Source organism: Sus scrofa, chromosome 2 (genome assembly GCF_000003025.6).
Source record: "Sus scrofa isolate TJ Tabasco breed Duroc chromosome 2, Sscrofa11.1, whole genome shotgun sequence".
NCBI classification, from domain to species: domain Eukaryota; kingdom Metazoa; phylum Chordata; class Mammalia; order Artiodactyla; family Suidae; genus Sus; species Sus scrofa.
The window spans coordinates 108,627,499-108,655,272 of NC_010444.4; the positions used below are offsets into that span (position 1 = coordinate 108,627,499).

Genomic DNA, 27,774 nt, shown 5'->3' on the forward strand with positions numbered 1-27,774 from the left:
TTATGGTAATAGACCATACCAAATAACTTACTATTACCCGAATGCATCATGCTGTTTCATGCCTCTGCCCGTTGTGTTTATTACCTTTGCTTAGAGTGTCTTTACCTCTCTTATCTACTTTCAAATTCATGCTGTCCCTCATCCTCAACCCCTTTTAAATATGTATTTTGTCATTTGCTTCTTTCTACAATTTTTTATAGTTACTTGTACCTCTCCTTTGTTGAACGAAAACAGTTTAAGAAGGATCACATCATATACATTCTACTGTTCCCTCATAATGTTTCATATAATTATTTTCTGTAGAGATTGGAACCCCACTTTACCAATTTTGCCATATAATTATTTATAACCTCTTCTAATGTGTTGATCATTTTGACATGTAAATAGATGTGTGAAAAAAAATAGTCTAGAGACTGAGGTATTTTTTATTCATTATTTTTTCCTTAAATTTTTCACCTACTGTTTCTATTTATATATTTTTAAGTAAAAATATATAACGCTAAAAATTTACTGTTCAATTTTTAAAACGTTAAAATTTTTTTAATGTTCCTGAAAGGTTTATACAGTGGGTCCAGATTATGCCCATGCTGAAGCTCGAAAATCTCCTGCACTCGATGGCAAGGTGGAAAGAGATAGTGAAGGAAAAGAAGTAAGATACCCTGTTATTCTCAATGCAAGAGAGAAATTAATTGCTTGGAAAGTCTGCCTTGCATTTAAGGTAAGATGTTATGCAGGCAGTAGACCCTTGGAAAAATTTTAATTTTCTTTTTTGAGTAAAAGAGGTATTATTTGGACTTGTAACAGGAGAAGTGAGCTGAGAAAGTGATACATCTGAATGGTTTGTTTACTTTTCAAGAGATTCTTGTAGTGCCATTAATAAAAACATAATAAATGAACACCTTATTTCTCTTTATTATATAGAAAGAAACTTTGTCAGTTCAGAAATTAAGATTACAAAGGAAAACTTAACTGAAACTAGCATTTTAAGGGTATTAACATGCTAAAAACAAAACTTGTTACAAGTATTTACTCATAGAATTGATAAGTGATTTTTTTGTTTTAATTTTTGGCCATACCCATGGCATGTGGAAGTTCCTAGGCCAGGGATTGAACCCACCAGTGACCTGAGCCACTGTAGTGACAATGCCAGGTCCTTAACGTACTATGCCATAGGGGAAATCCAATAAGTCATTTTTTTTTTTTTTTTAATAAAAAAGTTCCTCAGACATCTAGCCTTGGCAGTTGATCTTTTGGCCTATTATATATGATAAAATATGTTCATGAAGGCATTTCTAATATACTTGTTAAAGAAAACTTTGTACTTCTGATGTTTGATTAGTTCTCTCAATCTATATTAGGCTTTTACTATTGTATAGTAAAGATTTAAATAGAGGTAGTACAACTTGCATCTAATAAAGGGTAAACTTTGTTGAAGCCTTGCCTTGGATATATAACTTAAAGCCTTGTGTATATTACTGGTTATTAAATAATAGATACATTCTTTGTGTCTTAATAATTTGAAGTCTCAGCCTGAAATATGTTTTAATAGCTTCTCAGCCTGAAATTGTTTTAATTTAGTAATGCCAGAATTCCAAAAAACATTTCTTAAAGTCATGTTATACTGATACGTGACTGTTTGAATATAAAATGTAGAAGATCAAAAAATTCCTGAAACCTGAGCAGGAAATTTATTCTTTTCAACTGTTTTCTCCCACATAAAGTAAATTTATTTCAGGTGCTCACAAGCATGTGGTTGTCAGTGTTTGAAAGATTCATGGGGATAATTAGATATTTCCTCTGGGATATGTCTTCAAAACTTTCTCAGTTTTTTTGGGGGGTGGGGTTTGGATTAAAGTGATTTTTTTTTTTTAGAGTAAAGTGATGTAATTTGTGCTAGTATGAAATTTATCAAAGCCTTTACAATTTTTTACTTTTGTTTTTTAATTAAATGTTAATTGAAGAAATTCTTGATTTTTTTTTTTTTTTTTTTAGACGTTTGGTGTTTTTTTTTTTTTTTTTTTTTTTTCCTCTAGTCCTTTAAGCATTATGTTTCTACATCTACCTCATGGTAAGAACCTAAATAATCATATGGCATGTGTTATATATTTTCAGAGTATTCAAGGTACAAATAACTAGTTTCTTTTTTTTTAATTTACTATGAAGTAAACTAATAAACAATAATATACTTTTAGGCATTTATAAAATTTTGATATGTTCTAATAAGACTGGGAAATAATTTTAATTCAAATGGAACTTTAAAGTTTATAATTTATTTTGAATAGCAAACAGTTTGTGGCTTTGATTTGTTACGGGCCAATGGACAGTCCTATGTCTGTGATGTCAATGGCTTCAGTTTTGTGAAAAATTCCATGAAGTATTATGATGATTGTGCAAAAATACTTGGGTAAGATTTTTCTTTATATTTCTTCCTTTTTACCTTTTTTGCAGCTAATGCATAATAGATATTCAGAAACCAAGTAATTGTAAACATCATCAAATGATCAGGGTTTTGTAACCACTCTAGGGTAAAAATAAGTGTTCATAAAAATGACATCCCCAGTGATTATACCAAATCCTGAATTATACTTGGGGTTGTGAAAGACAAATTTATGGCCAAGGCTTTTAAGATAAAGGCTTAAACGTATTTAACCTCATGGATTTAGAAATGCTGAAATAATGATTATTAGTCAAAAAGGCTCATTTACTAGATACCTTTGTTTCTCAAGGTTTTTTTGTTTGTTTTTTGGCTTTTTTTCCTTTTGTCTTTTTAGGGCCACACCTGTGGCATATGGAAGTTCCCAGGCTTGGTGTTGAAATGGAACTGTAGCTGCCAGTATATACTACAGCGGCAGCAGCTCAGGATCCAAGCCATGTGCAACCTACACCACAACTCACGGCAGCTCTGGATCCTTAACCCGCTGAATGGGGCCAGGGATCAAACCTGTGTCCTCATGGATGCTAGTCAGGTTTGATACCACTGAGCCACGACAGCAACTCCTGTTTCCCAAGTTTTTGATAAGTAATTATAGTACCTAATGGTACAAAATTAACATTCATAAAATAAATAACCAGAATAAAATAGAAATATTTGGAATTCAGAATTCTTTTGAATGATTCTGCTTTCTACAAGCGTAATCTCATGAGGTTATCAAGTGAGTGTAAAATAAATTACTGCATACAGAAATGTCATTTTTACATTCTTTGAATTATTTTCTTGTATCTTGATTTAGAAGATTGAAAAACAACTTTTTAAACCATTTCAAAGTATATATGACAAAGCCTTAAGAAACTTACACCTTTTTTCTTTTTCATTTTTTTGTCTTTTCAGCGCCACACCTGTGGCATATGAAGGAAACTTACACTTTAAAATGTATTTTAATAATTGAGGGAGTTCCCATTGTGGCTCAGTGGTAACAAAACTGACGAGAATGTGGGTTCGATCCCTGGCTTCTCTCAGTGGGTTAAGAATCCAGTATTGCTGTGAGCTATGGCGTAGGTCACAGACATGTTTTGGATCCTGCATTGCTGTGGCTGTAGTGTAGGCTGGCAGCTGCAGCTCAGTTTTCGCCCCAAGCCTGTGGGAATTTCAATATGCCACAGGTGTCTCCCTAAAACGCTAAAAAAAGAAAAAAAATGGAATCACCTGTTAATTTCAAAAGTTTGTGAACTTACCCTTAAAGTGAATTTTGAGTGAATAAATGCGAAATTTAAATAAAACAAAAAATGTTTAATAGTTACATATACGTGTTTTCATTTTTAGCCCTATTAGCAAAATGTAATACAAGTATGTTAAAAATAAGCAGTAGTATTTAAAATTGCATTATAGTTGATCAGTAAAAATTGGTAGGAAATCATCAACGGCCACAGAGAAGACACAATCTTTTTTTTTTTTTTGTCTTTTTGCCTCTTCAAGGGCCGATCCCTCGGCATATGGAGGTTCCCAGGCTAGGGGTCTGATCGTAGCTATAGCCACGGACCTACACCAGAGCCACAGCAATGCAGGATCCAAGCCACCTCTGCAACCTACACCTTAACCCACTGAGCAAGGCCAGGGATCGAACCCACAACCTCATGGTTCCTAGTCGGATTCCTTAATCACTGCACCATGACGGGAACTCCAGAAGACACAATCTTGATTTCAGAATCTGTGTAAGTAGATACACGAGATTTACTTGAATTTAATGTGATTTATATTTTTAAAGTGAAAGCAAATAGATGAATTCCAAATTTATGACTTCCCATTGGTGTGTTCCATACATACACCAGTTTAGGACGGCTGATCTAACTTTTCTTGATCAGGATTGATTTTTTGGGGTTACTGTTTATATGCTGTGTTCATACAATCAAGAGACAGTTTGACTTTAACTCCTATGAGTCTCTGTTACTTGTCATCAATTTTTCTCTTCTTTTTGTCTTGAAGGAATATTGTAATGCGAGAGCTTGCTCCACAGTTTCATATCCCCTGGTCAATACCCTTAGAAGCTGAAGATATCCCAATTGTACCAACCACATCTGGCACTATGTAAGTTTGAATATTTTTGTTTAGAAACTCTGAGGTTTTTCCCCATTGGTCTGTGCTATTATAATAAATATTACATTTCTGAATAATTATTAGACACATATTGTGTATGTTTATGTATGATTCACTCTGTAGATGGAGAAATAGATTATATGCTTTCCATGGGTCTATTTAGACTAAAGATCTTTTCTCTTGTTAAAAATAAAATCCTGAAAAATGCTTGAATAATTATAGAACTATTGAATTAAGCCATAAAAATAAAGGAGGTGCCAATAGGCATGTTACTTAAAGATTCATGGTCAGTGTTCATACAACTTTGGTGCTCTCAGAATGTTAGAAAAAAAAATATACAATTACATCTTGAAGTAAATTAATTACATCAACAATGTTTTCCATAATATTCTGGTGAAAGTTACTGCTTGAAATTCACCTATTACTCAGGCGAACTAACCAAATGCTTCATATTCACAGCTTAGAAATTTATGTTAGTATGTTAAATATTCTAGTAAGTCCTGATTAGAGTGGAGGGGAGGACAAAAATACTTAACTTTGCCTTTAAACCAGTATTTCCAATCTTATTTAACATGAAACATTTTTTTGGGTAACTTATTTAATCTTACAGGTTTGTGTTCTCTGTCTCACAGTCTGGCAAATGCTACATTATACACTACTATTTTTCCTAAGCCAGTTTTATCTTCCAGTAATTTGAGTTTGAAACATTTTTCTTACATGGGCAAAATAAATATAGCCAGATTAAAGTTTTTGGATTTTATGAACTCTCAGTCTATATGATCTTTGCTATAGGGCAGATACTTAATGAAGTTTGGGGACTGCAGTTCATTTACTTTTATCCCAGAGTTTGCATAGTCATTTCTAGAGAGGAAACAGGTATTATATAGCTTGATATTACTCCCCCTCCAACCTCTTAAATTCTTTTTAGGATTTGATTTAATAAAATTGTCTAGGGGTTACAAGCACTATTTGTCGTAGGAAGGACCTTGAAATCGTAGAAGATGGTTCTAAATAAGTAATTAGATGTATTAATCTGAATTATATAACACACATCTTATTAGAAAATTGAGAAAATTATTTTTTTAATTTTAGGATGGAACTTAGATGTGTCATAGCTGTCATACGTCATGGGGATCGAACACCAAAACAAAAAATGAAAATGGAAGTGAGGCATCAAAAGTATGTTTAAAGGGAATAATTTAATCCTTAGGAAATAATTTAAGATTTCTGATAAGTTCTGATCTATTTTGATCAGTACCTCATATAAGTAAACTGTGTACTGCTGTTTCTTGATCATTAATATTTATACCACTGGGGAAAAAAAATCAAATAAAATCCATTTTAAATTGTATGCATCAGCATCTGAAAATTACTGAGGCAATGTCCATAAATGATTACTAGCCTTACCTGGCTTTTATTTCTTACAAAATTGTTCTATTTAATCTTGGTTTACTACTCTTTTATATTACTTCTGAGAGTCATTGACTTCTCAAACTTCTATTTGAAATTTAGTAGAAAGAAAGTTTGTTACTTCTATTCAGTTAGTCTAGTGATTATTAGTTTGGTGTGGTTTAGGAAAATAGTAAGTTTTATCAGTCAAAGTAGAGGAGGAAAATCATGTAGTGAAAGAGGTCACACAGTATTTAAAATCCGTAGAGCCCAAGTCCCGTATCTATTATATATTGCTGGTCTAGCCCTATATCTATCATATATTATAATTGATTGCTTAAGTGTATAGTGATAATATTAATTGTTGCAAATGCCTAACAGTGCTCTGTCCTTTTTATAAGATTCTTTGATCTTTTTGAAAAGTGTGATGGATATAAATCTGGGAAATTAAAGCTCAAAAAACCAAAACAGTTACAGGCAAGTGCTTTTGATATCTTGTTGGGTTTTTAATTACTAGTGGCTGTGAAACATAAAAATTCAGTTCTTTACTTATTTTACAGGAAGTGTTAGATATTGCACGACAGCTTCTTATGGAGCTGGGGCAAAATAATGATTCTGAAATTGAAGAAAACAAATCAAAACTTGAACAACTTAAGACCGTCTTAGAGATGTAAGTATCTTTTTGACACCCTTAATTTTGGTAACTACTTGTAGTGCTCTTTTTTTTTTTTTTTTAATGTGTGGCTTTTCATGTTAATATCCTTCGCAGTTTGTTCTTTTTTCCCTTTATCGCTATAATTGAGGAGAAATTAATGAAAATCTAATAAGAATTTTATTTTCATCAGCGAGAAAAGAGATTGTATCGAAGATTATTATTTTAGTTTTAATTTTGATGAGAAGATCCAAAGAGGACATCAAATTAGGATCTTCCATGAACTACTACTAGGATGAAGGCCACATTGCTAACTTTACCACAGATTCATTACTGTTTAACTAACTTTACACTATGTTTTAATCAAGTGGAATTGATACCAGCAATATTGCTATTATAAGCTTTACTTTGACCACTTACAATCTTAGTTCTTTTGTTTTTTTCTAGACCCATGCATTTATGGTTTTATATATTTATATATTTTTTATCTATTAAAATTAACCAACTTTTGTAGAGAAACTTTATTGTATTTTTATTTTTAATGTAGTTGGAATAACTATAGATTCTGAGCTAGAATATTTTGAAGAATTCAGCAAGGTAATTACAAACAGAAGGAAATACTAAAATGTAAGATTGAGTTTTTCTCCAGGTGGATTTTAGTTTTTCTTTAGGAGGTAGCATTTAATGCTTATTGAATATTGTCTGTTCTGTTTGCCATTTTATTTTTCAGGTATGGCCATTTTTCTGGAATAAATCGTAAAGTCCAATTAACCTATCTCCCTCATGGTTGTCCTAAGACATCTAGTGAAGAAGAAGGTATGTCATTATTTATGCCTATTGTGTATAGAGATTTACTCCTCATTGTTGATTACCTTTGTAATCTGCCTAATAGTTTAAAAGCTAGAATGCTAAATAGAGGAAAAAGAAAGAGTTGTTTGTTTTTTTTTTTTTTGTTAACTAGGTCTTCTGTCTTTTAAATAAAAGAAATTTTATTTTAAGTCCTTTAAGGAAAAAAATGGGTTTTATTATTTTGACAACTGTTTATGTCCTCCCTTTTACTCTTCAGAAAGCTTCTTTATTTGTAAATGTTACTTAATGTGTCCTTTTCCATAAGGGATACACAGGAAGAAAGCTCAAAAGGTACAAAAAGACTATTTGAAAAAATACACAATCAATATGTTTCTGAAATAGATATTTTTCTCCACCCACTAAATCAGAATAAGCATTTAAATTACTCTCCTAAGAGCAATCAGCACAAAAGCCCATAAATTCATTTACGTTTCAAAAGAAAAACAAACAGAGATCAGCAGAAGCCATTTTATGGAGAAATGCAGAAGCCCAATGCAAAAATGATAACTATAATAATGATCAGTCTTTCCTATCACACTGGCAGAGTGTTTTCTTATTTATTTTCTTTTCAATTGCTGATGAGAATACAGTATGGCAGGATTTTAGTCTTCTGGTAGGACTGTAAGTTGCTGTAACTCTCTGAAAAGTAATTTGGCAATGTATATCAGAACTTCAAAAAATTTTCATATGCTTTGACCTTAATTCTACTTATAAGAATCTATCCCGGAGTTCCCGTCGTGGCGCAGTGGTTAACGAATCCGACTAGGAACCATGAGGTTGCGGGTTCGGTCCCTGCCCTTGCTCAGTGGGTTAACGATCCGGCGTTGCCGTGAGCTGTGGTGTAGGTTGCAGACGCGGCTTGGATCCGGCGTTGCTGTGGCTCTGGCGTAGGCTGGCGGCCACAGCTCCGATTGGACCCCTAGCCTGGGAACCTCCATATGCCGCAGGAGCGGCGCAAGAAATAGCAAAAAGACAAAAAAAAAAAAAAAAAAAAAAGAATCTATCCCTATAGGGTAATAAGAGATTGAGAGAAAGATTATTCCATAGGGATATTCATAAAGGCATTATTTATAGTAGCAAAACTTAATGATCTTTAAAATGTAAACACGGATTTGATTATGTTGATCTTTATTCTAAAATTTGATACTGTTCTCTTGTCACACTTGTGATTACTAGTACTACAGATTAATTTTCTGTAGTTTGATGTTATTCCATAAACAACTATATAATATAAAAGTCAATTAGTTGCCTTACCATAAATTAATGTTGGCCTACATAGACAATCACATACAACTACTAACTAGCTCCACCGAAAAAGGGTGATTTTCTATCACTTTTGATGAATCATCAAATTTTTCAGTGCCTGTAGTGCTAATTTTTAAATGATCTTTGTTTCTGGAACCCAGCACAGATCTTAGGGGCTGATAAAGAACAGGTCAACATTAAATATGGAAACTTAGATCTTCCCTGTGTGTGAGAAAATACTTTGGTCTGGTACATATAGCTTCTACAACTCAGATTTAAAAAACTGCTCTTGGTTATATTTATTGTATATCTAACTCATAAATTTAATTTATATACATAATTAAGCTCTGTCGTCTCCCATCTTCTTAAAAATTATGCAAATAATTGATTCCTAATTGTAAAAATATCTGTATCTTCTTCACTTTGGATAACATTTACCTCTTATATGACAGTACTGCAGGAGGCTCACAATATAAAAATCTGAATCCTGTCATCAAGGAGCAAGAAGTCTAGCATATCTAGTACAATGAAATACATTGGGCAAAAAACATGGCTCTCACACTGCTTTGAGAGCAGGGAAGGGAGAAGTTTCCTTTCAGCCCACTGGGAAAGAGCCTTCTTTCTAGAGTATAAAAGAGATTTTTGATCTAGGTATGTTTAAGGAACAAAATAATTTACATAAGGGCCATATTCCACTGCAGAAGAGTCACAAAGAAAAAAATCAATCTTGAAATATGTCTGTTTAAAAGAAACAAACTTAATATTTGCTTTATCCTTTCACATGTATCTTAGATAGTCGAAGAGAAGAGCCATCCTTACTTTTGGTTCTAAAATGGGGAGGAGAACTGACCCCTGCTGGCAGGGTCCAGGCTGAAGAACTTGGAAGAGCTTTCAGGTGTATGTATCCTGGAGGTCAAGGTAAATCTTGGAGTTGCTTTCATTTGTTTAAATTTCATATTTTCAAATCCTCATTTTGAAATGTTATTAAATACTTGTAGAAATACAGTGAGATAAAAATATAGCTTAAGTGATTTGAGGATTTATTTTCAGGAGATTATGCAGGATTTCCTGGTTGTGGTTTACTTAGATTGCATAGTACCTACCGACATGACCTTAAAATATATGCCTCTGATGAAGGACGAGTCCAGATGACTGCAGCCGCCTTTGCAAAGGTATAAATAAATGTTTTTTAGAATTACTAGAATTTGCATCTAATGGAGCATTTTAAAAGATTTTTACTAAGGCAGAATTTAAAAATTTTAAATTTGAAACTTGTTCCTGAAGCCCTGAAATTGCAGTAAGTTGTGTTATTAATAAAATTTATTATAAATTGTAACCTTATACCTTGTGAGATTCAGCATATAGCAAAATGATTACTAAGATACTTTGTTTTGCATAGTAATTCTTATATCTGTTTTGGTTTTATTTGATGTGTTTAGGGGCTATTAGCTCTAGAAGGAGAGCTTACACCCATTCTTGTTCAGATGGTAAAAAGTGCAAACATGAATGGCCTTTTGGATAGTGATAGTGATTCTTTGAGCAGTTGTCAGCAACGTGTGAAAGCAAGACTTCATGAAATACTTCAGAAAGACAGAGATTTTACTGCTGAGGATTATGAAAAGGTGGGTCTTAGCAAACTTTTGTACTGTGAAATATGCAGACACACATGCACAGAAAAGTGCATAAAATGTAACTTAGAATTTGTCGTATTATAAAACAAATACGCATATAATCATTACACAGAGAAACAGAACACTGGAACAACTCTAGCCTCTGTGTGCCCCTTCCCAGTTGCAGCCCTATCCCTATCTGCCTGAACACTGTCCCAGCTTTTTATACTCTCTTATCCAGAATGCTTATTACATAAATATGTATCTGTAACTGTCATTGTCTCACTTTTGGCCGTTTTTTTAAGCTTTATATAATAGAACATTTCCTTTATGTCTGGCTTCTTTTTCTCAATGTTTGTAAAATTCATCCACGCTTTTGAGAATTTCCATACTTAATGAATAATCATTTCTGTGTAGTATTGTTTTCATAGGTTGGCATACTGTCTCCCTTTTAGGTTTTACAGGTTACATGTGGTCTCTTGTTGCATGATTTTTTTTTTTTTAAACCACTTTTTAAAAATGTAGGAGTTCCCTGGTGGCCTAGTGGGTAAGGATCTGATGTTGTCACCTCTATGGCAAGGGTTTAGTCCCTGGCCCAGGAACTTCTGCAAATATAAAGTGAGGCAGCGAAATATCATTGTAAGATAGAATAAAATTTCCTTTAAGTTAGAATATTTGTGTTAGATTTTTCTCTGTGGATAATCTAATGTTAGCTAAGTTTTAGTATTTTTTAAACAGGAAATTCTGAGTTTCTTACTTCCTCCTTGATCTTATTAACTATATTTTCAGGGTCATCTTCATTTGTAGTTTAGAATTATTCTCCAGCTACTGGAAAAATTTGTATATTGTTCTCTTGGACAATTGGGCATGACCAGATGTAAAAATACATATATTCTACTCATTTGTAGCTTACTCCATCTGGAAGCATTTCTCTTATCAAATCAATGCATTTAATTAAAAATCCTGTGAAGACCTGTGACAAAGTGTATTCCTTGATACAGAGTTTGACTTCTCAAATCAGACATCGTATGGAAGATCCCAAATCATCAGGTAAATACTTTGTTTTCCTTTAGTCAGAAGACGAATAAAAGTTGCTATGTCATTGCTGTAAACATTTTTAAATAGGGTACCAATCATAAGAAATGAAGCCTTTCTTGCTGTATCTAGGTGTAATATGAGTTAATATGTATCCAGCAAAAGAATAATAGAGAAGTTATAGTTGCTTTTATCCATGACATCATGAAAGAGATAATAAAACATTTTCACTGGATTGATTATGTAGTGTTGCCTTACAGTTAACCATTACATAGGCATCATAACAAGGAGCAAACAAGAAAGTGATCTGGATTCTGTCTCTGAGACTAGCTTGATTAATAGCTTGGGCAACTGATGCATGTAGCATATGGAAAGGTCTTTTGTAAAACCAGTTCCTAACCCATTATTTACACCTTTATTCAAGTCTGCAAAATACAAAATATGGTATATGATTGCTAAATAGTATATGCCTCTAATAACATTTCCTAGCTACTTAACAATTTCACCTTTGATATTTAAAGAAATTTCTATTATCAGTTTTTTAATGTATATCCTTTGTATGCTTTTGAAGTTTAATATACTGAAAATGTTATGTTGTTTTAGATATTCAGCTTTATCACAGTGAGACCTTAGAGCTCATGCTACGTAGATGGTCCAAGTTGGAGAAAGACTTTAAAACCAAAAATGGAAGATACGACATTAGTAAAATCCCTGACATATATGACTGTATAAAATATGATGTCCAGCATAATGGTTCCTTGAAATTAGAAAACACAATGGAATTATATAGGCTTTCAAAGGCATTAGCAGATATTGTTATCCCTCAGGTAAGTAACTCCTACAAATCAGTTTTCTTGTACTGTTATGTAGATACTGCTAAAATGTCTATCAGTAGGTAAAAGATAGTTTGTTTTCATGTCCCAGTAAACCTATAATTTTAGAGAGGAAAGTAAGTACTTAGGAATTTATATTTAAAATTTTTTTGTTGAACTAAAGCATTATGTGATCTTTTAATAGTTTTAATAGTGACTTTTTAAAATTTAAGAATTGATACTTACAGACTAATAATACACTAATAATAAACAAGATAACTGAAAATGGGATGGGATAAATCATTTAAGTATTTATTGGGCACCTATTGTGCACCTCCTAGCTCTGTGCTATGGGAGTGTGTGCAGAGTGGGAGAAGAAGGTAGCTGTGGCCTTATATAAATGTTGGAAGTTCTTTTTACTTTATGTGAAAGTATTTTGAAAATAATATTTGGTGGTCAGGATATAAGTTTCCTGTGGGCAGTGGTAGATGTTGGAAGGGTGGAGTCTTTTCATTATAGGAGAATAAAAATAAAGGTATAAACAAAGTTCTGATAACCGAAATGTAATTAAACAAAGAATCAGATTGATAATAAAAGAGTCAGGTGAAATGACAAGTTGAGATAAGGAATGTGTTAGAAGACAATAGTTGCAGATGCCCTTTTAACTTTTTTCAACTCAATTATTAAAAGATTATTTGGATATTGTAAAGGGAAGTTTGGAGTAGATCAGACTTTCCAACTGTGAACCAAAAAGCTGAAAAAATGAATACAGTTGATTCTTGAATAATGTGGGTTTGAATGGGTCCTCTTATATGCAGATATTTTTCAACAGTAAATACTACATTACCGCATGATCCACAGTTGGTTGAATCTGCCATGGATATAAAATCACAATTAAGTTATACTCAGAATTTCAGTGGCATAGAGAGTTGCTGCTCCTAAGCTCCGTGTTGTTCAAGGATCACCTGTACATGAGAAGTGTAAAGATTGTGTATAAAAGAAGTCTTACTTAAAGATACTCATATATAGAAACCAGTTGAGAGATTCTTTAAAAAGTAAAAATAGAACTACTGTATGATCTAGCAATCCCACTCTCATATATCCAGAAAAGATGAAAAAACTAATTTGGAAAGATGCATGCACCCAGTGTTCATAGCAGCACTATTTATAATAACCAAGACATGTGAACATCTGAAGTGCCTATCAACAGATGATTGGTTTAAGGTGTGTATGCGTGACACATACAATGGAATGCTACTCAGCCATAAAAAAAAAAAAAATACTGCCATTTGCAGCAATATAGATAGACCTAGAAAACATGGTACTAAGTGAATTAAGTCAGAGAAAGACAAATATTATAATCACTTATGTGGAATCTAAAAAATAATGCAAATGAATCTATACCTAAAAAGTGAAAACACTCACAGATGTAGAAAACAAATTTAGGGTTAACAAAGGGGAAAGGAAGAGGGGGAAGGATAAATTAGGAGTCGGATTAATAGATACAAACTACAATAGGTAAAATAGATAAGCAAGAAGGATTTACTGTATAGCACAGAGAACTATATACAGTATCTTATAATAACATATAAAGATAATCTGAAAAAAGATATGTAACAATCACTTTGCTCTACACCTGAAACTAACATGATGTTGTAAATCAACTACAGTTTTTTAAAACATATATAAAAATGGTTAAAATAATACCAGTGTCCCTTTCCTAAAACATTTAGAATGTTCAGGAAAAACTAGAGACTTTGCAAAACTGGGAATTAGGGCTGCACAACTTCCCTCTAAGTATTTGTGTACATATTAAATTTTAGTGTATTCTTTTAACATGAAAAAGCAACTACCTATTTGGTCAGTATATATAATGTAGATTTTTTTTTTTTTTTTTTTTTTTGGTCTTTTTGCCTTTTCTAGGGCTGCTCCTGTGGCATATGGAGGTTCCCAGGCTAGGGGTCCAGTTTGAGCTGTAGCTGCCACAGCAACACAGGATCTGAGCCGTGTTTGCAACCTACACCACAGCTCACGGCAACGCCAGATCCTCAACCCACTGAGCAAGGCCAGGGATCGAACCTGTAACCTCATGGTTCCTAGTTGGATTTGTTAACTACTCAGCCATGACGGGAACTACCTAACATAGAAAATTTTAAAGTATGATTTATAAACGAGTCACTTGCAAATAAATTCTTTTTAAAAGAGAGGATAAAAATATCTCATACTTCAAGAACATATCATTAGAATTCTCTTATGGCTCACCAAGTTAAAGATCCAGCATTGTCACTGCAGTAACTCAGGTAGCTGGTATGGCATGGGTTCAGTCCCTGTCTTGGGAACTTTCATAAGTTACCAGTGCAGCCAAAAGGAGGGGGGGGGAAACACTGGCTTAGAAAATAACTTACTTTCTGACAACTTCTTTCGTTTACTAAATGGAAGATAACAAACACAGTCTGTGTTTTTATGTGGCTTAATTAATCTCATCTTATACTCCAATGAGTTTTAGATGGCCATTTTTCCTACTACTAGTGTCTGTATTTTAGGTGCATTATTTACATAGCTGAAGAAATGTCTAACCATCTCTTTGTAACTTAAATATTTGTAAGTTTTTTTTTAAGCATTGTAATTAGAAGAAAAACTAAAGGTTAGAATGGTTAGGAAAGATTTGACATCATTTGTATCATTAAAGTTATTTTTTATGCTCAGCAATTCTCAGTCTCTTATAGTAATTATGTTATGAATCAAATTAGATTTTGTCAGCAGTCTGAGAGCTTATTTGAAAACATCTCCAAAATTATTTATCTTGGATAAATTATCCTTTAAACCTTAGGACTCTTTGGACAATGTTATGCCCAAACTTGCAGGAATCAGTCTGTCTTTGGTTAAATTCATAGTTAAATTTTGGTAATTTTTTAACTTTAAAAGAAAGGTCTTTTTATATGCTTTCCTTGAGTTCTGAGATTATGAATAGAGAAGAGGACAACTTGGGATTTACCTACTGAACTTTTTGGTTTGATATTCCTTATTGTGGCTAAAACTTGAGGTTTCTGTTTTAACGGACTATTGAATTCAGTTCAGTAAATATTTTACTTTGTTGCTTTAGCCTTCATAAATCTAAAACCATGGACAAGATACAGGTATTTTCAGTCATTGAACAATTAACTAAAATTGTAAACATATTTATAATAATTGTAATAAAGCTGTAGTTTGTAGAAGAAAAAAGGAATTTGCATTTTTACTTTACAAAAAAGAATATTTCAAGCTTAGAGACTTGATGACTCAGTCAAATAATGTAGTAGTTTGACTAATTTAGGGAGAATCACTTTCGCTGCAAGAAAAAATGTACATGTGTTCTGGTATACTTCAGAGTTGCTATGCCTCTGAAAAGATCCATTTCTACGCTTACATTGCATTAATTCTTATATCTGTGCTGTGTGAATTATGTAATTCTAATCATATCTAAGCTTAAACATGATAAACATGATTTGTTGCTTTTAGTTGCTTTAACAGTTAACATTTTTAATTATGGTAGGTATTTGTGCTGTGATAGCATCAACTTTTCATTTTTCAATCACTATCAATCTTCAGAAGTAGAAGCCTTGGTTTAAAAATGATACGTAAAGTTAGTTACAATGGGAGGTGACATCAGCATCATGGTAGTGTGACATTCTCCCTTTGACTATCCCTTTCAATCTACAACCAGTAAAACATACATAACTGAACAAAAGTGCCTCTGCTCAATACATCAGAATGCCAAAATAATTTTATAACATCCGTTCACCTAAAAGTGGCTGCTCTGTAACACATAAGAGGAGGTGGAACCAAGGAACAGTAGAGACAGTGCCTGTGATCCCAAACTCCTGGCCACAGCTGGCTGAGCCTGCAGCCTTAGAGAACACAGTAGTTTTAGGGATGGTAGCACACAACATAATTCTAGCCTCTCTACTACTGCTGTGGCACCAGTGGCCGCAAAGAGCCAGGCATTAGTGGCAGTGGAACCCCATCCCTCCAGCCTTGCAGCTCTTGCTCCACCACAAATACCCCGACTGGGAGTGCCCTTGAATGCTACAACTTTGGAATTGGCAAGGGTACCTGTGATCCCAGGCCCCTCCTCCCACCTTATTCTTCCCCCTGTAATGGTAGAGCCTAAACCCTAGGAGATTCTGGACACAGTGGAGGTTCCTCCTCTCCCAATGCCCTAGACAATAACACCAGCAACATGGGCAGTGTCAAGACACCCTGGAGGCACAACAGACAACAAGGAAGACACCAGGTAGCAATTCTAGCAGGTGCTGTAGAGTATCAAGTGTCTTTCTCAAATATGACCTGACACAGCTTGTGCTATAGTGCCACCTACTGGAAAACAGAAAAATGGGCCTCTGAATAATCTGTTGAATTGTCAGAACCAAGTTTTTCTAAAAAAGCATTACTTAAAGAAGAAAACTGTTCACTGCTTCAAATGTGCCAGCAGAAGAACAACTCCCCAGGCACCGTAAAGAACCACAGTAATACAGTATCAGAAAAAGAAAATGACAGTTCTCCAGAAACCGAATTTAAATCATGGAATGTTGTAGTTTAACTGGGAGAGAGCTCAAAATAGTTAGCATTAAAAGGAAAAAAATAGCTATTTTGAAGGAACTCAAGCTTCAAGAAAACTCAGAAATACAATTCAGTGAGCTCAGGAATAAAATAGTGAGCAGAAGAAATATTTTACCAAAGACACCAAAAAATTCTTAATAAGAACCGAAGAGAAAATTTGATTCTGAAGTATTCAAGAAATGAGATGGAGAATGCATTAGAAAGTATTGGAAATAGAGTAGATGATATGGAAGAGAGAATTAGTGGGGTCAAAGGTAGAATTCCAGAAATGATACAGGTTAGGAGAGGAGAGAGAATTAAGATCTAGGAAATGAGGAAATTATATGAGAACTGTCTCACTCTATTTGGAAGATTAACATCAAGATACTGGCTATACCAGAAGGAGAAGGGAACAAAAAGTTTATTTAAAGATAAAATAGCTGAGAACTTCCCAAATTCAGGATGAAACTGCATATGCACGTCCATGAAGCTAAGAGAACACCTAAATATCTCAATGCAAAATGACCTTCTCCAAGACACATATTAAAATTGTCTAAAGTCAGAGTTCCTTTGTGGCTCAGTGGGTTAAGGATCTGGTATTGTCCCTGCAACAGTCCAGGTTGCTGCTAGGGCACAGGTTTGACCCCTGGCCCAGGAACTTCCACATGTTGTGGGTGTAGACACAAAGAAAAAAAAAAAGAAAAGAAAAAAAAAAAAAACCTCTAAAGTAAATGACAAAGAATTTTAAAGGGAGAAAGGGAAGAAAGGATGGTAACCTGTGAAGGGACACCCATTAACAGGAGATTTCTTAGCAAAAACTATAGGGCATGAGAGAGTGGAAGGACATAAATCAAAATATTAAAATATAAAAAGTGTCAGCAAGAATACACTACTATCAAAGTCGTTCATATATGAAGGAGAAATAAAGGTTTTCCCAGACAAACAGAACAATAACTATGCCTTACAAGACAGGTTGAATGTAGCTCTTCTACATGAAACAAAAAGGCAGAAGTTCCTAAAACTTTGAGTAAGATGATAAAAAGAAGTTTAAAATTGCAACTTGTTACCGGAATACATTGTTAAACTCTTAATTATAGGAGTTCCCATTGTGGCACAGCAGAAATGAATCCAGCTAGGAATCATGAGGTTGCAGTTTTGATCCTGGCCTTGCTCAGAGGGCTAAGGATCTGGCATTGTCATGAGCTGTGGTGTAGGTAGCAGATGCGGCTCAGATCCCACATTGCAGTGGCTGTGGTGTAGGCCTGCGGCTACAGCTCTGATTCAACCCCTAGCTTGAGAACCTCTATATGCCATGGGTGCAGCCCTAAAAAGACTAAAACAAAACAACAACAACGAAAAAATCCCACTTATTTATAGCATAAAATTTATAGTGGAACACAACCCCGCCATGCAGTTGAAAATCTGTGCGTTACTTTATTGTCACTCTCTGAGGATTCAATCAATTGCAGGTTGTATAAAACTGTAGTGCATATTTATTGAAAAAATCCACTTAAGTGGACACATGTCGTTCAGACCCATGTTTCAAGCATCGCCTGTAATTCAATTTAGTATCAATCTCACAACATAAAAAGGGATAGTTTGGGACAACAAAATCAGAAAAGCAGAAGAGGGAAAAGGACAGAACTTAAATAAGGATAAAGTGCTATCATCAGGAAAAGGACTGTTCTGTCTGTGAGACATTTTACACAAATCTCATGGTAACCACAAAACAGAATTCTAGAGCAGACACACAAAATACGAGACGAGGAAACAAACAAACAAAAAAAAAACACAGAAAACCACCAAACTAAAATGGCAGACAGAAACTCAGGAAAAAGAAACAAAGGAAATACAGAGCAACCAGAAAATAAAGTACTAAGTGCTCATTTATCAGTAATCACTTTAAGCGTAAATGGATTGAATTTACCAGTCACTGATACAAAGTGGCTGGATGGATTAAAAAAGTAAGTCCTGACTATACGTTGCCTCCAGAACACTCAGGTCCACTCTGAAGACAAACAGGCTCAAAATATAGAGATGAAAGATGATACTCCAAACAAATGGTAGCCACAGTAAAAGTGGGTATAGCCATACTCATCAGAGACAAAATACACTTCAAGCCAAAGAAGGTAACGACAGAGATGGACATTACACAATAAAAAAGGAGACAATTCATCAAGAAGACAAGTTTCTGATATATATACCTCTAAGTTAGGAGCACCTAAGTTTATAAAGCAATTATTAACAGACTTAATAGGAGAAGCTGATAGCAACGGAATAAATATATGGGACTTCAACACCTGATTTACATCTACAGATTATCCATGAAGAAAGTCAGTGAGGAAACAGCAGTCTTAAATTAAACATTAGATCAGGTAGACTTGATAGATTTATACAGAACGTTCTGTCCAAAAAGCAGCAAAATACACATTCTTAAAATGCACCTGGAACATTCCCAAGGATAGACCTTATGTTGCAACACAAAGCAATTTTTAATAAATTTAAGATTAAAATCATATCAAGTATCTTTTCCAATCACAATGGTATGGAACTAGTAATCAAGTATAAAAAGAAAGCTCAAGAAATCACAAGTACGTTGAGACTACACAACATGCTATTGAACAACTATTGGGTCAACAAAGAAAACAAGTCAAAAAATACCTGAAGACAAATGAAAATATGACGTAGCAAAATCTATGGGACACAGCAAAAGCAGTTTTAAGAGTTAAGTTTATAGCAAGACAGGTCTACCTCAAGAAACAAAAATTTCAAAGAAACTAACCTTATACCTAAAGGAACTAGGAAAAGACAGGCAAAGCCTAAAGTCAGTAGAAGGAAAGAAACAAAGAGCAGAGTTGGAAGTAAATCAAAGTCCAAAAAAACAATAGAAAAGGTCAGTGAAACTAAAAGCTGGTTCTTTGAAAAGATAAATAAATTGAGGTAAGAGAATAAACAGAAGGAAAAATAGCAGATATCCAGAAATACAAAGGACTGTAAGACTATTATGAACAGCTATATGCCTGCAAATAGGACATCCTAGAACAAATGGACACATTATTAATCATTCAACCTTCTAGGACTGAATCATGAAGAAATAGAAAATCTGAATATACTGATCATTAGGAGATTGAACCATTAATCAAAAATCTGCCATAAAATCTAGGACCAGGAGGTGTCTCCACAGGTGAATTCTACCAAATATTAAAAGATTTAATACCTATCTTTCTCAAACTCTTCCAAAAATTTGAAGAGGAAGGGATGTTTCCTAAATGATTTTATGAGGCCAGTGTTACCCTCTTAATTATTGTCCAGACAGGACAGTACAAAAAGGGAAATTATAGGGAAATAATACCTGAACATATTTGCAAAAATCCCCAATAGAATATTAGCAAACCAAATACAATAATACATTAATTAGGTCATACCATGATCAAGTGTGGTTTATTCCAGAGATGCAAGGAAGTTTCGACATCTGTAAATCAATCAACCTGGTGTACAACAAAATGAAATACAAAAATCATATCTCTGGAGTTCCCGTTGTGGCTCGGCAGTAATGAACCCAACTAGTATCCATGAGGATTCGGTTTTGATCCCTGGCCTGGCTCAGTGGCTTAAGGATCTGGTGATGCCATGAGCTGTGGTTCAGGTCACAAATACGGCTTTGATCTTGTGTTGTTGTGGCTGTGGTGTAGGCCATCAGCTGCAGCTTGGATTCAAGCCCTAGCCTGGGAACTTCCATATGCAGCAGGTGTGGCCCTTAAAAAAAAAAAAAAAGACAAAAAAATCATATCTCAATAGACAGAGGAAACATTTGATAAGATTCAACACCCATTTATGATTTGTTAAAAAAGATATAAAAAGAACATACCTCAACATAGTGAAGCTAGTAAAACCCATAACTAACCTTATATTCAATGGTGAAAAAGATTGGGAGCAAGAGAAAGATGCCCACTCTCACTATTCTTAGTCAACATGGTATTGGAATTCCTAACCAGAGCAACTAGGCAAGAAAAAGAAATAAAAGCCATCCAAATTGGAAAGGAAGAAGTTTAAACTATCATTATTTGTCAATGACATCAATTTTTTTGTTTTTGTTTTTGGTTTTTTTTGCTTGTTTTTCTCTTTTAGGGCTGCACCTGTGGCATATGGAAGTTCAAATCAGAGCTGCAGTTGCCAGCCTATGCCACAGCCATGCCAGATCTGAGCCACATCTGTGACCTGTGCTGCAGCTTGGGGCATCAGTAGATCCTTAACCCATTGAACAAGGCCAAGGGTTGAACTTGCATCCTCATGGATCCTACTCAGATTCTTCACCCTCTGAGCCACAGCAGCAACTCCCGCCATGATTTTTATATTTAGAAAACTCTAAAGATTGCCCCCCCCAAAAAAACCCAAATAAATCCATACAAAAAAGTTAAAGGGTACAAAATCAATATAGAAAAATCCTTTACATTCTTACACACTAACAACAAACTAACAAAAAAGAAATTAAGAAAACCTTATTTACAGTCTCAACAAAAAGAATGAAGTATGTAGGAATAAAGTTAACCAAGGTGATAAAAGACCTGTACACTAAAAACTGTAAGACATTGTTGAAAGAAGTTGAGGACAGGAGAAAATGGAAAGATACTTGTGTTCATGGGCTTGAAAGAATTAGCATTGTAAAAGTATCCATATTACCTAAAGTAGTCTGTAGATTTGGTGCAATTCCTATCAAAATCCTAGTGATATTTTTCACAGAAATAGAACAAAAAATTCTGAAATTAATCTAGAACCATGAAAGACCTGAAGTAAAGCAATCCAAAGCAAAAAGAACAAAGCTGGATTATCACACTCCCTGATTTCAAATTATACTACAAAACTGTAGTAATCAAAGCGATATGATATTGGCAGTAAACCAGGCATGCAGACGAATAGAACAGAACTGACAGCCTAGAAATAAACCCACACATGTATGAACATATATATTTAGTTTATGACAGAGAAGTCAAGAACATAAAATGAATAAAGGATAATCTCTTCAACCAATAGTATAAGGGGAACTGGACCACATGGATTAAAGACTTGAATGTATGACCTGAAATCATAAAACTAAAAGAAAACATAGTATGCTCTTTGACATTGGTCTTAGCATTGTCTTTTTGGATATACTTCCTCAGGCAGGGGGAACAAAAGCAAAGATAAACAAATGGGACTGCATGAAACTATACAGATATAGTAAACCATCAACTAAATGAAAAGACAGTCTACCGAATGGGAGAAGGTATTTGAAAATCATGTATTTAATTAGGGGTTAATAACCAAAACACATGAAGAACTCATACAACTCAAACTAAAAAACCGAACAACCCAATTAAACAGTGTGCGGGAGAGCTGAACATTTTTCCAAAGAAGACATGCACATTGCCAAGAGACTCATGAAAAGATGTTCAGCATCACTAATTATTAGAGAAATGCAAATCAAAACCATATGAGAAATCACCTCACACTTGTTAGAATGGCCATTGTTGAAAAGGCAAGAAATAACAAGTGTTGGGGATTATGTGGAGAAAGGAAACCCTGGTACACTGTTGATAGGAATTTAAATTAGTGCAGACTCTATGGAAAACAGTATGGAGATTCCTCAAAATTAATGGATAAAACTACCATACTATTCAGCTGTTCCACCTTTAAGTATTTATCCAAAGACTAAAAACACTAATTCAAATAGGTATATGCACATCTATGGTCATTGTGGCGTTATTTGCAATAGCCAAGATATGGAAAGTGTTCATTGGTGAGTGAATGAATAAGGAAGTGGTATATATATAATCACTGGAATATTACTCAGCCATAAAAAGGTATAATCTTGCCTTTTGTGGCAACATAGTTGGACTTTGAGGGTGTATGCTAAATGAATCATTCAGGTAAAAACTAACACTGTATGATTTCATTCAAACGTAGAATATTTTTTAAAAAAACTTAAGTAAATGAGCAAGCCAAACAAAAACACTTATTTGTAGAGAAAGGAATAATAATAACCATAGGGGAATGGAGGCAAATTGAGTAAAGGGAGTCAACTGTATGGTGATGGGTGGAAATTAAACTTTTGGTGATGAGCACACTGTAGTTTGTACAGAAGTTGAAATATAATGTACACATGAAAATGTTAGAAATCAATGTTACCTCAGTAAATTAAATAGTATTATTTATAGTATAGTATTAAATAACTACCCAATTCACAGTCATCTATGTTGGTAAGATGATTGAACAACCACACTTTTATGTTTAAGGTAGATGATCCAAGAGTTATTTTCAAATATCTTCCATCTGGAATCAATCATCCTTTTCTTTCTTAGGTTTAAGATTTATTATTCATACAAATGTTTTGCCCCCCTGTGAAATACCTGATAGCAGGAAGTAGCCTTTAAATACAAGTATACTGGAATCAATTTTGAGAGAAAATCTGTGCCCTCTTCCTCTTAAAATGCTCTTTCTGTCCTCACACACATCACAGAATTTTCTTTTTTTCTATCAGGTCATTTTCTAATCTACCGACTTGAACTGTAACTTTTACTACAATTTTTATTACAATTACTATGTCTTCTTAACACTTTGGATTTTAATTCCTTATAAATTTAATTAATTTAGAATGGTTACAGAGTTCCTTAAATTTGGTAATTTCATGGCATTTTTGCCTAACCACTATTGTTTAAAAAAGGCTTAATAAAAATATTTGTCTCTTACTAAAATTCTTAAATTTATTGGAGTTCTTTATTATTGTACCCTTTTTCTAATGCTATGCATTTTCTCCTCAGGAATATGGTATAACTAAAGCTGAAAAACTGGAAATTGCCAAAGGCTACTGTACTCCTCTAGTTAGAAAAATTCGCTCAGATCTTCAGAGGACACAAGATGATGACACTGTAAATAAACTCCATCCTGTGTAAGAGACTGTACTGGTATTTAAGTTTCTAGCATCTGTTTTTGTATACTTCAAATTGAATTACTTTTTAATATTCCATGACTACATCAGGAGTGTATCACCTGAAATAAAGTGTATCACCTAGAAAATAAAGATTACCTAGGTATTCCTAATAGTTAACTTCCAACCACATTTCTTTTTGGCTCCAAATTGGGGAAAAAACTGAGGTAAACAGGGAAAGGGGATGTGTGTCATCATTCACATGTGATCATCAATGATCACCCTTATTCAGTAGGTGAACTTCCTTAGGGCTGTGTCCTCTTTCATGGCTAATAAAGGCACTTAAATGAACTATTTACAGTGAACTTGACTAATGTTAACTCTTCTTTGACTAATCTCAATGGTCCCAGTTAGTTCTGGTTATCTTCATGTTAGAGGACTGTCTGCTAAGGTAATATCTGAATTGTGGTTGGAAGAATGATAGATTTTACTTATTATATTCTTTTGCTTCTAGTAAGATTAAATTCATTTTTCAAAATAATTTGTATTTAATATGTTTTAATTGTATAGTTATGTTTTAACACTGTCTGCTCCTGACTTCAGGTATTCCAGAGGTGTTCTGTCTCCTGAACGTCATGTCCGTACCAGATTATACTTCACCAGTGAAAGTCATGTACATTCTTTACTATCTATTCTTCGCTACGGTGCCTTATGTGATGTAAGTAGAATAAGTTATATCATTGTACTTACTGAAAATGTATTATTCAATTGGTAATCAAATTACTAACAGCATTTTTTACTGTACAGTTATTTATTATTTGTCATCATTAGTCAAGGGTCTGCTATATACCAAGCACTGTGCTAGATGATGACTTGTTCTCTTCTCTTTGAAGAAGATCCACTTAAGCAAATAATAATATAAAATAATGTAGGTGATGTTAGGGGCTGGTGACAGTGAGATAAAGAGAAGCTGATGAATTTGCGTTATTTAGGGGTTAGAATTGGCAGGACCTGGTATTTGGTTGGACATTGTAACTCTGCTATTATGTAATGAATCATACCAAAGCTTACTGGCTCAAAACAACCAGTCTCTTTATTTTTCTTTCTCATGGTTTAAAGTGTTGACTGACCATTTAGACAGTTTTGCATTGGGTCTTTCATGAGGTTGCAGTCAGACAGTGCCTGGGGCTCAAATCATCTCACAGTTTTCTTCTCATGTCTTGCTGCTTGATGTCAGTTAAGACCTTGGCTAGGGTTGTTGACCACAATACCTACAATGGCCTTTTCATGTAACCTGCTTTCTCAGAACATAGTAGCTGAGTTCCAAAAGTGAGCTTCCTAAGAGAACAAGGAACTAAGGAGCAAGCACAAAACATTTTTCTTCATTTAACATAAGAAATTATATAGATCACTTCTGCTGAGCTGTTTTCATTGAGACAGTCACAGAGTTCCATTCAGGTTCCAGGGGAGGGGAAACAGACCCACATTCCTAGATGAGTGAAGTATTACCGTCACATTGTAGGATGAGTATTGAGATTGGATATATTTTGGTGGCCATCTTTGGAAAATAGAGTCTATCACAGTGTGTCTATTAGCCACACAATCCATATTTCTTCCATGTGCAAAATGTACTTAATCTCTCTGATATTCCTCCAGGCTAATCTATTACAGCATAAATTTGACATCAGGATCTCATATCTAAATCAGGGCCAGATATGGATGGGATTCTTTGGGCATAGCTCCTTGAGTGCTCAGGAGAACTCAGTCTTAGTTCAAAAATCTGTGAACTTAAAGATACCAACATTCTGTCCTTCATACATTCAAGAAACAAAGGATTACTGCTGTAAATAACCTTTTCAAAACGGGTAAACAGATGGTCCATTGCAATTTTGAAATCTACATAGGTGCTTATTGCTCAGTCCTTAATTAGAGCTCTGTCATACTGCCAGGGAGTTGTTTTAGTGGCTCCTGGCTTCCTACTTTGGCTTCTTGACTGCTTCATCTGGTCATCCTTCCTTTTGCGTAAAGAGTAGCTCATGTTTGCAGCTGAGAAGTTTTCTTTAACCTGCATCCTGCCTAAGAAAGTTTGGGTACCCAAATGTTTGTTTATTTTTAGTTGAAGATGGTGTAAAAAATAAAAAGGACTAATTTATAATCTTTATTAAAAAATTCAGGAGTTCCCATCATGGCGCAGTGGTTAACGAATCTGACTAGGAACCATGAGGTTGTGGGTTCGATCCCTGGCCTTGCTCAGCGGGTTAAGGATCCAGCGTTGCTGTGAGCTGTGGTGTAGGTCGCAGATGCGGCTCGGATCCTGCGTTGCTGTGGCTCTGGCGTAGGCCGGTGACTACAGCTCTGATTCGACCCCTAGCCTGGGAACCTCCATATGCTACGGGAAGTGGCCCTTGGAAAGGCAAAAAGACAAAAAGACAAAAAAAAAAAAAAAAAAAATTCGCACCCTCAAATCTCTTAAAAATAAGGAGTTTTCTACATTGGGCTTCCTCTGTGGCTCCTGAGAGATAGTACTGAACAATACTTACTGCTTAATAGTGAGTATCTGAGAGACATGCTAGTATGATCCTTAAAAAGGTCTATGAGCCTTAAATCTTTCTTAAGTCTTAGTATTTTTATAATCACACCTACATTTTCTTGACAGATTCCTGTGTTTCTCCACTTTTTAATTATAGCATTGTTTGGAGATTGTGGGAATGAGAAATAGTTTTATTTTTGAACTCCACAAGTCTTGGCTCCTTTTAAATTAACCATTTCCCTGTAGCTTACCTCCTCCTCTCATAATTTATTCCAGGCAGTGAGAAGAATCTTGGAGGCATTTTCAGAATTTTTCCTGGAAAGCTTTGTGGCTAGCTCATTGAGTTCCACTGTCTACAGGTTACAGTATTTCTACACTTTGCACCACTCCGTAGCAAGGACTCTTTTTCCTATAGTTTCCAGTAACATTTTTCTTACCTTCCTCTAATCCTTCACCAACTTCCTCAGTGCCCTTTAGGCTTTCACTCACATGCTCTTTTTGAGGCTTTTTTGTTTCTTTTTAATGGCTGCACATGGAGCTAGAGGTTGAATCAGTTGCAGCTGCTGGCCTTGGCCACAGACATAGCAATGCCAGATACAAGCAGCGTCTGCAGTCTATGCCACAGCTTGCAGCAATGCTGGATTCTTAACCCACTGAGCAAGGCCAGGGATCAAACACGGATCCTCATGGACACTGTGTTGGGTTCCTAACCCTCTGAGCCACAACCGGAATGCCTTTTGGGGCATTTTAACTTTTCCCAACACTCTCCTTTCTTTGCTTACGGATACGAAGGGTAAGAAAGGAAAGAGAGTCAAGAAAGATTCCCATATTTCTATCATAGGATCTTCTACAAAATTACCCATTATTCAGTGAGATAAGTAGCACTTGGGGGAATATGTGGGCCTCAGAAGGAAAGCAATGAGTTTAATTTTAGATAGCTTGAGTTTGAGGCCTTCGGAGGCTAGTCAAGTGAAGATAACCAGTAGAATGTTCATATGTAAAGGCTAAAGGTTTGAGTTGAAGTATAGAGTTGGGAAGCTGAGATATTAATAATGGCTGAGGCAGTGGCTATTAGTAAGATTCCTGGGAAGTTTTTATTTGAAAAAATAAACTGACATTTTAGAGATTGGCAATGGAAGTGATAATCAAACAGACTTAGGAATTTTAATATCCCCTTTCTTTCTCGGCATAAATCTAAATACACTACCTAAAATAAAATATCACTTCTACAGTATATCAAAAATATTTTTTCAGCCATCTCCAAACTAGCAAAAATTAAGAGTTGAAAAAAAATTTCTAGGTGTATATTGGCATACACATTTTTGCACGTCTATAAAAAATAATCTTTAAAATGAAGTGAATTCAACTTTGTTTTCTTTTATACTTTTAAAATAAAGGACAACAAAATATATCATGAAGATTTGGTATATGTCTCTTAATTTTTAACCTATCTTATTATTAGGCCTTGACGAATAGTTATTATTAAAGTTACCCTAAGGCTATGTAAATATCCTGTTGCCATCAAATTTTCCAACTCATATGTTCTTTTCTCTTGTTTTTATTTATTTATTTTTTTTTTTTTTTTTTTTTTTTTTTTTTAATTTTATTTTCCCACTGTACAGCAAGGGGGTCAGGTTAT

The 27,774-nt window shown here is 34.4% G+C and overlaps 1 protein-coding gene across 18 annotated transcripts in view; it reads left to right on the forward strand.

Moving 5' to 3' along the window:
- Positions 1-27,774, forward strand: part of PPIP5K2 (diphosphoinositol pentakisphosphate kinase 2) — a 94,127-nt gene that overhangs the window by 30,766 nt on the left and 35,587 nt on the right. For 14 of the 18 annotated variants that reach the window (XR_002341839.1, XM_021084580.1, XM_013987581.2 and 11 more), the window contains 14 exons: positions 557-718; positions 2,283-2,404; positions 4,421-4,522; positions 5,624-5,710; positions 6,322-6,397; positions 6,481-6,590; positions 7,303-7,388; positions 9,459-9,584; positions 9,717-9,838; positions 10,106-10,288; positions 11,185-11,326; positions 11,915-12,138; positions 23,499-23,626; positions 24,209-24,323. Coding sequence is in view for 17 of the 18 variants with exons in the window: in XM_021084580.1 (XP_020940239.1) it covers positions 557-718; positions 2,283-2,404; positions 4,421-4,522; positions 5,624-5,710; positions 6,322-6,397; positions 6,481-6,590; positions 7,303-7,388; positions 9,459-9,584; positions 9,717-9,838; positions 10,106-10,288; positions 11,185-11,326; positions 11,915-12,138; positions 23,499-23,626; positions 24,209-24,323 (1,785 nt within the window). In the remaining variant the exon portion in view is untranslated. The remainder of the gene's footprint in view (positions 1-556; positions 719-2,282; positions 2,405-4,420; positions 4,523-5,623; positions 5,711-6,321; positions 6,398-6,480; positions 6,591-7,302; positions 7,389-9,458; positions 9,585-9,716; positions 9,839-10,105; positions 10,289-11,184; positions 11,327-11,914; positions 12,139-23,498; positions 23,627-24,208; positions 24,324-27,774) is intronic. The other 4 variants (XM_021084575.1, XM_021084584.1, XM_021084582.1 and 1 more) reach the window with 1 other exon arrangement.